The sequence below is a fragment of the Cebus imitator genome, unplaced genomic scaffold (genome assembly GCF_001604975.1).
Source record: "Cebus imitator isolate Cc_AM_T3 unplaced genomic scaffold, Cebus_imitator-1.0 Scaffold32, whole genome shotgun sequence".
Classification (NCBI taxonomy): domain Eukaryota; kingdom Metazoa; phylum Chordata; class Mammalia; order Primates; family Cebidae; genus Cebus; species Cebus imitator.
This window is the reverse complement of record NW_016107347.1, coordinates 2,696,814-2,708,522: the sequence shown is the minus strand read 5'-3', so window position 1 is coordinate 2,708,522 and position 11,709 is coordinate 2,696,814. Positions and strand designations below refer to the sequence as shown.

At 40.8% G+C, this 11,709-nt stretch overlaps 1 protein-coding gene across 3 annotated transcripts in view; it reads left to right on the top strand.

Annotated features, from left to right (window-relative positions):
• Window positions 1-1,328: 1,328 nt before the first annotated feature.
• The window catches only part of TTF2 (transcription termination factor 2), a 48,597-nt gene continuing 38,216 nt past the window's right edge, over window positions 1,329-11,709 (top strand). For all 3 annotated transcript variants that reach the window (XM_037736997.1, XM_017524179.2, XM_037736996.1), the window contains exons 1-3: window positions 1,329-1,410; window positions 1,493-1,595; window positions 3,381-3,467. In XM_037736997.1, the coding sequence (XP_037592925.1) occupies window positions 1,383-1,410; window positions 1,493-1,595; window positions 3,381-3,467 (218 nt within the window). In that variant the 5' untranslated portion in view covers window positions 1,329-1,382. The remainder of the gene's footprint in view (window positions 1,411-1,492; window positions 1,596-3,380; window positions 3,468-11,709) is intronic.

Sequence of the window (11,709 nt, the reverse complement as noted above, 5' to 3'; positions counted from 1 at the left end):
ATTTTATATTTCTCAAGCACTTAGTCCACATTGAGCGTAAAAAAATCTATTTAATAGGTACCGTTTAATTAATAAATGGTACCTCAGGTTTGTCTCCCTTCCTCCAGATCCCCGTAACATTTACATTCATCGCATTGCCCAGATTTTCTAGACATTACAGATTTTCTGTTCTACGGCCCCCATAAGAACGTTGCAGGTGCCACACCATATGTCTGGGACATATGGTCCTCAATAGCTTGTAATATGAAACTATTTCTATTGCAATAAATCTAGTATCTATTCCTTTTTGTTTACTAATAGTTTTGATTACAACTTCAAATTTTAAAAATCGAGGATGAAGTTACATAGAAGGGATCTGTCCCCTTCCATGTAACTTCATCTGCGATTTTTAAAATTACAAAAGCATACTAATCAGTAAAAAAAAGTTTCACAATACAAAACGATAAAGCAAAAATCGCCTTCACGAAAAGTCATCTATTTCCCCCTCCGTGGTTTCCACGTTGAGGCTTGTAACTTGGGGTTTCCACGCTGGACGAGCCCAAAGAACCTCCAGCACACACAGGACGCAGCTGCGCGGCCAAACGGCGCTGAGACCAGCGCACCTGTCCACGGACCGCCCACCTGCCAACTCTTTGACCTTGGGTGAGTCAAACTTCTTTGAGTCTCGGGATCTTCCATAAAACGCTGAGTTGAGTGAGGAGAGCCGTGTATGTGTAATCACTTTGTGAAATTTAAAGCAAGAGGCAAACTCAAAGCATGGTAGCGGGTCCTAGAGAAGTCGTCGTGCCTACCTACGAGAGCCTTTTCAGTTCACCGCAGCAGCTTCCAGGCCCTCCCACCACCCCCGCCGCCGCGGTTTCCACATCGCAAATCTCGCGGCTCGGCCCGCAGCGGCGGCTCTCCCCGGCCTCTCGCCCCAGCGACGGAGCGCGGAGCCCAACGCGGACGGGCGCCAGCCAGGGTCAGACACACCTGCGAGGCCAGGGCTGTTCAGCGGCTGCTAACGCGCTCCCCCAGGGCCGCCTCTCAGTTTTAAACGTCAGCAAGAGCTGCCTTTTCCTCTTCCAAGATCAGCAAACCGAAACTTCCTTTCTTCCGGAAGCCTCGCCAGCTTCTAAGCTTCCACCAGCCTCAGCCCCGCCCCATCCGGCAAATGCCGGGTCCTCCACGCCCCCTCGCTTTGAATTCGATTTCGGCGCGCGCCTGACTTGAGGGCGGCTGTGATTGGTTGGAGGTGGGTGAAGGCGGAGGGCGGAGAGTTATGGGAGGGATTAAGACTGCAGGAGCTGAGTGATGATTGGTTCCTCAACAAAGAGGGCGGAGTAAAAGTCGGACGCAGGAATTGGGGGCGGGGCTTTGTGAAACTTGGAGGACCCAGTGAGATGGAAGTAGTTAAGTGTCCGGAGCACGGTAAGGGGCCAGGGTCTCATCCTCCCCTAGGGCCTGTCCATCTATAGTGGCGTAATCGTTGTTCACTTTCTTCTCTCCTCAGGGACTTTCTGCTTTCTTAAGACCGGCGTCCGCGATGGCCCGAATAAAGGAAAGAGCTTCTACGTGTGCCGGGCAGACACGTGCAGCTTCGTGCGGCCCACCGAGTAGGTCTCGAGCTGGGCCCCACTCCCTGTGGTCGCCCGGGACTTCCCGAGAGGAGCTGCCGGCTCCCCGTTGTCGGGCGCCACAGGCACGAGGAGTGGTGGTCTGCGGTGTCAGACCCTTTAAGCGGTTGATAATCCCAGGGCAGCGTGGCGTGTTCGGAAGACGCCCAGCTAATTCTGCCTGTGTGACCTGAGGCTGGTTACTCTCCGTCTCTGGGCCGACAATTCCCTCTTCTGTAAAACTGAGGCTCCGGTGTTTTCCATCTTGGCTTTCTATTCAACTGACAGGCCTTAACCACTCCCTTCTCGTGCCCTGACAGTCCCACCCCCTTTAAAGGACTAAGGAAACACGCCAGACAGTGGAAAGTAATTGGTCCTTGTTTTGCACTAGTTTTAGGCCCAAATTTTTTTTACTGTTTGAGTTTAAAACACTCGAGTGATTAGTTGGTAGCCTTTTTATTTTTAAATAGGATTTTTTGCATCTAAATGGTGAAATTGATAATTCAAAGAAATTAGCGCTGGAAGAAACAACGGAATGGCTGACTCATGTAATCCCAGCACTTTGGGAGGCCATGGTGAGCGAATATGAGCTCAGGAGTTCGAGACCAGCCTGGGCAAGATGATGAAACTCTTTCTCTACGTGAAATTTAAAAAATTGTGGCACATGCCTGTAGTCCCAGCTACTCAGGAGGCTGAGGTGGAAGGAGAGAGTCAGAAATGTTAAGTATCTTCTCTAAAGTGAGGAAAGTTAATACTTTGTCAAATGTTAATGTTTTCACATTACCAAGTGCCTGCATTTTCAATGTGAATTTTAAAACTATCATCACATCTTTAAACATCAGCTGTCTATTCAGCAGAACTTGGTAGAGCAAAGTTATTTTCCTCCATGTCAGATGTAAAGTACATAATGGAGATCAGTATTAGAAAAGTGACCTTTCGACATGTATATTAACGTCTCATGTTTCTGTTTCATGAGTTAGATGATTTACACTGAGCCTCTCAGATACAGTACCCAGGTCAAGTTTTGTGAAATAGAAGCATTTTTACATTTTGCAGGAATTAAGCATTCATGGTGGCATAAGATTTGATTTTACATTAAGAGAAGCACTCTTATTTAGGGTCCCATCTACACAGATGCTTTGCTGTACAAACTAGTACAGTGATGTTTGAAGACAATTATTTGATAAACTTGATTTGGAATATATCTGATAACCAATACATAGGCCAAAAAAAGTGCCACAGGTATAGTACTTTAGATCTTCACTCAAAGCTGTTTACTTTCAGATGTTACATATATTTAAAATGTTTGATAGTAGTAAGTTGGAAGGGAGTGATTAAAAAACTTACACAAAGCAAGAAGCATATAGTGGGTGTTGTTAGAGGTAGGCATGTGAATAACACTAAGTGACAGCTATCAGGTTATTAAAGGGAAAGGATGAAAGAAGAGCCCTGACAAAATTCATACAGGGCCTCACAGCCAGCCCTAAATAGGTCGTTCATAGGGGTATCCCAGTGTAGAATTTACACAGTGCAGTGAAGTTTTAAACTTTTGAGTCATCAAGAAACGTAGTTATGCTTTCTTTGAGAAAGTGGGTAAAGATGAAAGCTAGGGACTCCTTTCCCAAAGGAATGCACACAGCTGTAATAATGTGTGGGAACTGCAAACCCAGTAGAGGTCATACATGGATTCTTGGTGTAAAAACCCATAGTTTTGATTTGACTTTAGGATATTGATCTCTATTCCTGGCCTCCTAAAAATCTTTTCAACTTTTTTCTTTTCTCTAGCATTCCTGTTTCTCATTGTTTGTTGCATGAAGACTTTGTGGTAGAGCTTCAGGGTTTGCTTCTCCCACAGGGCAAGAAAGAATACAGGTAAGGGTCCAAAAGGAACATCTAAGTATACTTGCTTTTTTTTTCTCCCTGAAAGAGTTGTAGCCAGGTATGTATTAGGATTGTTCTTTAAAAGTCATTTTAAAAAACAAACAAAATTTGTATATATATGAAGTGTCTTTTGGGCTGTCACCCTCTAACTGCTGAGCAACTAGTTAATCTGAGAAGTCTGATTTCTAGTAATTTCCACGTAAATGGCTCTACAATCATCCCTCTCCAACTGTCAAGCAGCCTATAATGTCAGCCAACCAGTGACCACTAACTTTCACTTAACTTGTCAACCTTTTAATTCTGCTAATAGAACAAGGTAATAGGTAAAAATGGCTAACATACTTAGGCCTCAATAAATGCTAGTTTCCTTTCCTTTATATGGGAATTAGGGAAGGGCAGAGAAGTCTATAGAGAGAGATATTTGTCATGAGTAGTCAAAGATAAAGTAGGAATTCCCTAAGTGTTAGAGAGGGGTCATATTTAATGGATTAATACATTGCATTAGAGTACTGAGGCACGGATTAACATGGCATTTTCAGGGAAAATTTGATCTGTTAATAGTTTAACATATCTTTAAACAGGGACTTTAGGAGATAAGGCTGGCCAGGAAGGGGTCAGGATGTGATAGTCTTTGTGTGATATTCTATGCACTTCAGAATTTATATATTCTAGATCCCCCCACCCAGTTAAAGGCATCTGAGTACCACCTACAATTTTTACATACCTGAGTACTGTTTATACTTCTATTTTTCTTAATTTAGTTATGTTTATAGTAAGATACACAAATCTTAAGAGTTCAACCAGTTGAGTTTTAAGAATGTATGCACCTCCTCATAAAACCAAGATCCGAGTCAAAATATTACCCTAATAAGTCCCATCAGTCCCCTTCCACACCCCTCCCATCTCCACCCCCATCAGCAATCACTGTTCTGATTTTTATCTTTAGATATATTTTGCTTGTTCTTGAACTTTATGTAAATGAAATCATACTGCGTGTACTCTTCTGTGTCTGACTTCTTTTACTTAACAATGTCTGTGGTATTTATATAATACGTATCAGTAATTCATTTTTTTTTTTTTTTTTTTTTTTGAGACGGAGTTTCGCTCTTGTTACCCAGGCTGGAGTGCAATGGCGCGATCTCGGCTCACCGCAACCTCCGCCTCCTGGGTTCAGGCAATTCTCCTGCCTCAGCCTCCCGAGTAGCTGGGATTACAGGCACGCGCCACCATGCCCAGCTAATTTTTTGTATTTTTAGTAGAGACGGGGTTTCACCATGTTGACCAGGATGGTCTCGATCTCTTGACCTCGTGATCCACCCGCCTCGGCCTCCCAAAGTGCTGGGATTACAGGCGTGAGCCACCGCGCCCGGCCCTCCATCATTCATTTTTTTTTAATTGTGGAGTTGAATTTCATTTATAAATGCTCCACTTTGTTTTGTGTGCTTATTTGCCATCAGAAAAACTTGAAGTATCTGTTTAAATCTTTTGTCCTTTTTTTTTGCATTGAAATTTTTATCAAGTAGTTTTAGATTCACATATAGTTGTAAGGAATAATACAGATAAATCGCCTGTAGACTTTATCGTTTCCCCTAATGGTGACATTTGCAAGACTTAGAAATATATCACAAACAGGATATTAATATTGGTACAACCCACCGGTTTTATTGGTAAAGGTAGTTTTGCTTGAACTGATTTATGTGTGTGTGTATATTTAATTCTATACACTTTTATCCTGTCAGGTCATGTATCTACCATTACAGTCAAGGTACTGAAGAGTTCCATCACAGGATCCCTCTGTTGCCCTTTCTATTACCATACCCACTTCCCTCCCTTCTGCCCTCCTCACCCTGACAATCAGGAATTTGTTCTCTGTTTCTAAAATTTTGTCATTTCAAAATTGTTGCATAAATGGAATCAATCATACAGTATAACTTTGGAGATCTTTGCCTGTTTCAAAATTTTTGTTATCTTTTTTCGAAACTGAGTTAGAAGAGTTCTTTATAAATTCTCTATACAAGCTAGGCCATGGTGGCTCATGCCTGTAATCCCAGCACTTTGGGAGGCTGAAGTGGGCAGATCACTTGAGGTTAGGAGTTTGAGACCAGTCTGGCCAATATGGTGAAACCCCATCTCTACTAAATAAAAAAAGCAAAACAACAACAACAACAAAAATTAGCTGGACATGGTGGCACACACCTGAAGTCCCAGGTACTGGGGAAACTGAGGCAGGAAAATCGCTTGAATCCAGGAGAGGAGGCTGCAGCGAGCAGAGAGTGCACCCCTGCACTTGAGCCTAGATGACAGGGGGAGACTCCTTCTCAAAAAAAAAAAAAAAAAAAAAAGTCTATATGAGTTCTTTGGCAGATATTTGTATTGTGAATATTTTTTCCCAGTCTGTGGTATGTGTTTTCTTAATTGTTTTTTGAAAAACAAATGTTTTAAATTTTTTTGAAGTCCAGTTTATCATTTTTGTATGGTTTGTGCCTTTTGTCTTCTCTCCAAGAAATCTTTGCCTGCCCCAATATCACAAATATATCTAAGAATTGTCTAGAAGCTCTATAGTTTTGTTTTGTTTTGTTTTTTGGAGACAGAGTTTTGCTCTGTCACCCAGGCTGGAGTGCCATGGTACAATCTTGGCTCACTGTAGCCTCTACCTTCTGGGTTCAAGCAATTCTAATGCCTCAGCCTCCCAGGTAGTCCCAAGTAGCTGAGACTGCAGGGCACACACCACTAACTTTTTTGTAATTTAGTAGAAATGGGATTTCACCACATTACCTAGGGTGGTCTCAAGCTTCTGAGCTCGGGCAGTCCACCCATCTCGTCCTCCCAAAGTGCTAGGATTACAGGTGTGAGCCACTACGCTTAGCCTTTTTATTTTTTTTTTAAGTACCTGTTTTATATAGGTCTATTATCCATACTTCAAATTACTTTTGTATAGTATGTAAGCTAGGGTAGAGATTCACTTATTTTTGCACGTTACCAATTGTTTTAACATCATGTTTTGAAGATTTTCCTTTCCCCATTGAAATGCTTGGCATCTTTGTAAAAAATCAATTGATGCAATATATGTGGGTCTGTTTCTGGGGTCACTAATCTGTTCCATGGATCCATTTGCCTATCTTTACATAATTAATCAGATAAAATAGTGTGAGTCTTCTGACTTTATTCTTTTTCAACATTGTGTTGGCTACTCTAGGATCTTTGCATTTCCGTATAAAATGTAGAATAAAACAAACTAAAAAATAAATAAAAATAAAGTGTGGAATCAGCTTTAAAATTTTCCACAGAAGACCCTGTTGGGATTTCATTGAATCTAAATAGATCAATTTGGAGAGAATTGTCAATATTGAGGCTTCTAATCCATGAACATGGTGCATTTATTTATGACTTTAAAAATGTCTCTCAGCATTGTTTAATAGTTTTCATTACAGAGTTCCTATACATCTTTTGTTAAATTTATTTCTCAGTGTTTATGATTTTTAGTACTGTTGTAAATGGAATTCTTTTAAAAATTTCATTTTTGAATTGTTTTCTGCTGGTACAGTGGAGCTGGTAAGCCTTTATTGCATGAAGTTACTATATTCTCCTGACACTGAAAATCATTTACATACTACTGGAGGCCTTTTACCGTACAGATGTACTGTGGTAGGTGTTAGGAAGCCACTGAAGGAGTTTGGATCCAATTTGCATTAAAAGAAGAACTATGGAGGACCGATTAGAAAGTGAAGCAAAGAGACCACTAAAATAATAGCTACCACTGAAAGCCCACTACATACTTTTTTTTTTTTTGGGGGGGGGGTAGAGACAAAGCTCACTGTATTACCCAGGCTGGTCTCAATCTCCTGGGCTGAAGCAATCCTCCCATCTCAGCCTCTCAAAGTGCTGGGATTATAGGTGTGAGCCACTGCACCTAGCCGCTTCGTTATCTTTTGCCTTCATATAATTTGTTGTGATCTATTTCAGTGTCCCTGTTTACCAGACAGTTGAAGAAACTACCACTGAGACAGGTCAGAAAGGGAATCTGAGGACCCATGGTTATGCAGTGGCATTGGTGGGATTTAAACCCAGGTCCAACTGATTCCAGACATGCCAACTTCCTCTTATGTGACAGGTGATGGGCCTGAATTGAGGCAGTGGTAGTGGAATTGGGTGCAATTGGAATGGAGAAAACTTAGAGCACTGATAAGATGTATTTCCCGGCAGGGCATATAAGTGGGTTCCTTCCTCCATTTTCTATCTGGAATAGCGCTCAGGAAGTTGGTGGTTCCAACTTCCCTGAGTTGGAGGACTCTGAGAGAGAACGTGTGTGATGACCTCAGTCTGGTGTTTGGCACATTGTCAGTGCTCAGTAGGGAAATGGTTGCTAAGATGGAGTTTCTTTTTTTTTTAAAAAAGAAAATATATATATATATATATATTATTGCACTTTAGGTTCTACGGTACATGTGCAGAACATGCAGGATTGTTGCATAGATACCTACATGGCAATGTGGTTTGCTGCATCCATCCCCCCATCACTTATATCTGGCATTTCTCCCCATGTTATCCCTTCCCAACTCCCCACTCCCCACTGTACCTTCCCCAGTCCCCGCTAACAGACCCCAGTGTGTGATGCTCCCTTCCCTGTGACCATATGTTCTCATTGTTCTACACCTGCCTGTGAGTGAGAACATGTGGTGTTTGATTTTCTGTTCTTCTGTCAGTTTGCTGAGAATGATGGTTTCCAGATTCATCGATGTCCCTTCAAAGGACACAAACTCATCGTTTTTGATGGCTGCATAGTATTTCATGGTGTATTATATGCCACATTTTCCTTGTCCAGTCTATCATTGATGGGCATTTTGGGTTGGTTCCAGTTCTTTGATATTGTAAACAGTGCTGCAGTGAACATACCTGTGCATGTGTCATTATAATAGAACGATTTACAATCCTTTGGATATATGCCCAGTAATGGGATTGCTGGGCCAAATGGAATTTCTATTTCTAGGTCCTTGGGGAATCGCCACACTGTCTTCCACAATGGTTGAACTAATTTACACTCCCACCAACAGTGTAAAAGTATTCCTATTTCTCCACATCCTTTCCAGCGTCTGTTGTCTCCAAATTTTTTAACGATCACCATCCTAACTGGCATGAGATGGTATCTCAATGTGGTTTTGATTTGAATTTCTCTAATGACCAGTGATGATGAGCATTTTCTCATATATTTGTTGGCCTCATAAATGTCTTCTTTTGAAAAGTGTCTGTTCATATCCTTTGCCACTTTTGAATGGGTTTGTTTGTTTTTTTCTTGTAAATCTGTTTTAGTTATTTGTAGATTCTGGATTAGCCCTTTGTCAGATGGGTTGATTGCAAAAATTTTTCCCCATTCTGTTGGTTGCTGGTTCACTCTAATGATTGTTTCTTTTGCTATGCAGAAGCTCTGTAGTTTAATTAGATCCTATTTGTCTATTTTGGCTTTTGTTGCCAATGCTTTTGGTGTTTTAGTCATGAAGTCCTGGCCTATGCCCATGTCCTGAATAGTTTTGCCTAGATTTTCTTTTAGGGTTTTTATGGTGTTAGGTCATATGTTTAAGTCTTTAATCCATCTGGAGTTAGATTTTAGTGTAAAGTGTCAGGAAGGAGTTCCAGTTTCTGTTTTCTGCACATGGCTAGCCAGTTTTCCCAACATCATTTATTAAACAGGGAATCCTTTCCCCATTGCTTGTTTTTGTCAGGTTTGTCAGAGATCAGATGGTTGTAAATGTGTGGCATTTCCTCCAAGGCCTCTGTTCTGTTCCATTGGTCTGTATCTCTGCTTTGGTACCAGTACCATGCTGTTTTGATTACTGTAGCCTTGTAGTATAGTTTGAAGTCAGGTAGTGTGATGCCTCCAGCTTTGTTCTTTTTGCTTAGAATTGTCTTGGCTATGCGGGCTCTCTTTTGGTTCCATATAAAGATTAAGGTGGTTTTTTCCAGTTCTGTGAAGAGGGTCATAGGTAGCTTGATGGGGATAGCCTTGAATCTGTAAATTACTTTGGGCAGTATGGCCATTTTCACGATATTGATTCTTCCTAACCATGAGCATAGAATGTTTTTCTATCTGTGTCCTCTCTTATTTCCTTGAGCAGTGGTTTGTAGTTCTCCTTGAAGAGGTCCTTTACATCCTTTGTTAGTTTTGTTCCTAGGTATTTTATTCTCTTTGTAGCAATTGCGAATGGCAGTTCATTCTTGATTTGGATCTCTTTAAGTCTGTTATTGGTGTATAGGAATGCTTGTGATTTCTGCACATTGATTTTGTATCCTGAGACTTTGCTATAGTTGCTTATCAGTTTCAGGGGATTTTGGGCTGAGACGATGGGTCTTCTAAATATACAATCATGTCGTCTGCAAATAGAGACAATTAGACTCTCTCCTTTCCTAATTGAATACCATTTATTCCTTTTTCTTGCCTGATTGCTCTGGCTAGAACTTCCAATACTATACTGAATAGGAGAGGTGACAGAGGGCATCGTTGTCTAGTGCCAGATTTCAAAGGGAATGCTTCCAGTTTTTGCCTATTCAGTATGATATTGACTGTAGGTTTGTCGTAAATAGCTTTTATCATTTTGAGATACTTTCCATCGATACCTAGTTTACTGAGAGCTTTCAGCATAAAGTGCTGTTGAATTTTGTCAAAAGCCTTCTCTGCATCTGTTGAGATAATCATGTGGTTTTTGTCTTTGGTTCTGTTTATGTGGTGAATTACGTTTATAGACTTGCGTATGTTGAACCAGCCTTGCATCCCCGGGATGAAGCCTGCTTGATTGTGATGGATAAATTTTTGATGTGCTGTTGCAATCGGTTTGCCAGTATTTTATTGAAGATTTTTGCATCTATGTTCATCACGGATATTGGCCTGAAGTTTTCTTTTTTTGTTGAGTCTCTGCTGGGTTTTGGTATCAGGATGATGTTGGTCTCATAAAATGATTTGGGAAGGATTCCCTCTTTTTAGATTGTTTGAAATAGTTTCAGAAGGAGTGGTACCAGCTCCTCTTTGTATGTCTGGTAGAATATGGCTGTGAACCCATCTGGACCTGGGCTTTTTTAAGTTGGTAGGCTATTAATTGCTCCCTCAACTTCAGCCCTTATTATTGGTCTATTCAGGATTTCAACTTCTTCCTGGTCTAGGCTTGGGAGGTTGCAAGTGTCCAGGAATTTATCCATTTCTTCCAGGTTTACTGGTTTATGTGCATAGAGTTGTTTGTAGTAATCTATGATGGTAGTTTGTATTTCTGTGGAATCAGTGGTGATATCCCCTTTATCGTTTTTTATTGCATCCATTTGATTCTTCTCTCTTTTCTTTTTTATTAATCTGGCTAATGGTCTATTTTGTTGATCTTTTCGAAAAACCAGCTCCTGGATTTATTGATTTTTTTTTTCGAAGGGTTTTTTATGTCTCTATCTCCTTCAGTTCTGCTCTGATCTTAGTTAGTTCTTGTCTGCTGCTAAGTTTTGAGTTTTTTTGATTTTGCTCCTCTAGCTCTTTCAATTTTGATGATAGGGTGTCCATTTTAAATCTTTCCTTGCTTCTCATGTGGGCATTTATTGCTATAAATTTTCCTCTAGACACTGCTTTAAATGTGTCCCAGAGATTCTGGTACGTTGTGACTTTGTTCTTATTGGTTTCAAAGAACATCTTTATTTCTGCCTTCATTTCATTGTTTATCCAGTCAACATTCAAGAGCCAGCTGTTCAGTTTCCATGAAGTTGTGCGGTTCTGAGTGAGTTACTTAATCCTGAGTTCTAATTTGATTGCCCTGTGGTCTGAGAGACTATTTGTTATGATTTCTGTTCTTTAGCATTTGTAGAGGAGTGATTTACTTCCAATTATGTGGTCAATTTTAGAGTAGGCATGATGTGGTGCTGCGAAGAATGTATATTCTCTGGATTTGGGGTGGAGAGTTCTGTAAATATCTGTTAGGTTACCTTGGTCCAGGTCTGAGTTCAAGTCCTGGATATCCTTGTTAATTTTCTGTCTCATTGATCTGTCTAATACTGACAGTGGGGTGTTAAAGTCTCCCACTGTTATTATGTGGGAGTCTAAGTCTCTTTGGTAGGTCGTTAGGAACTTGCTTTATGTATCTGGGTGCTCTTGTATTGGGTGCATATATATTTGGGATCATTAGCTCTTCTTGTTGCATTGATTTTTTTACTATTATGTAATGCCCTTCTTTGTCTCTTTTGACCTTTTTTGGTTTAAAGTCTATTTTAT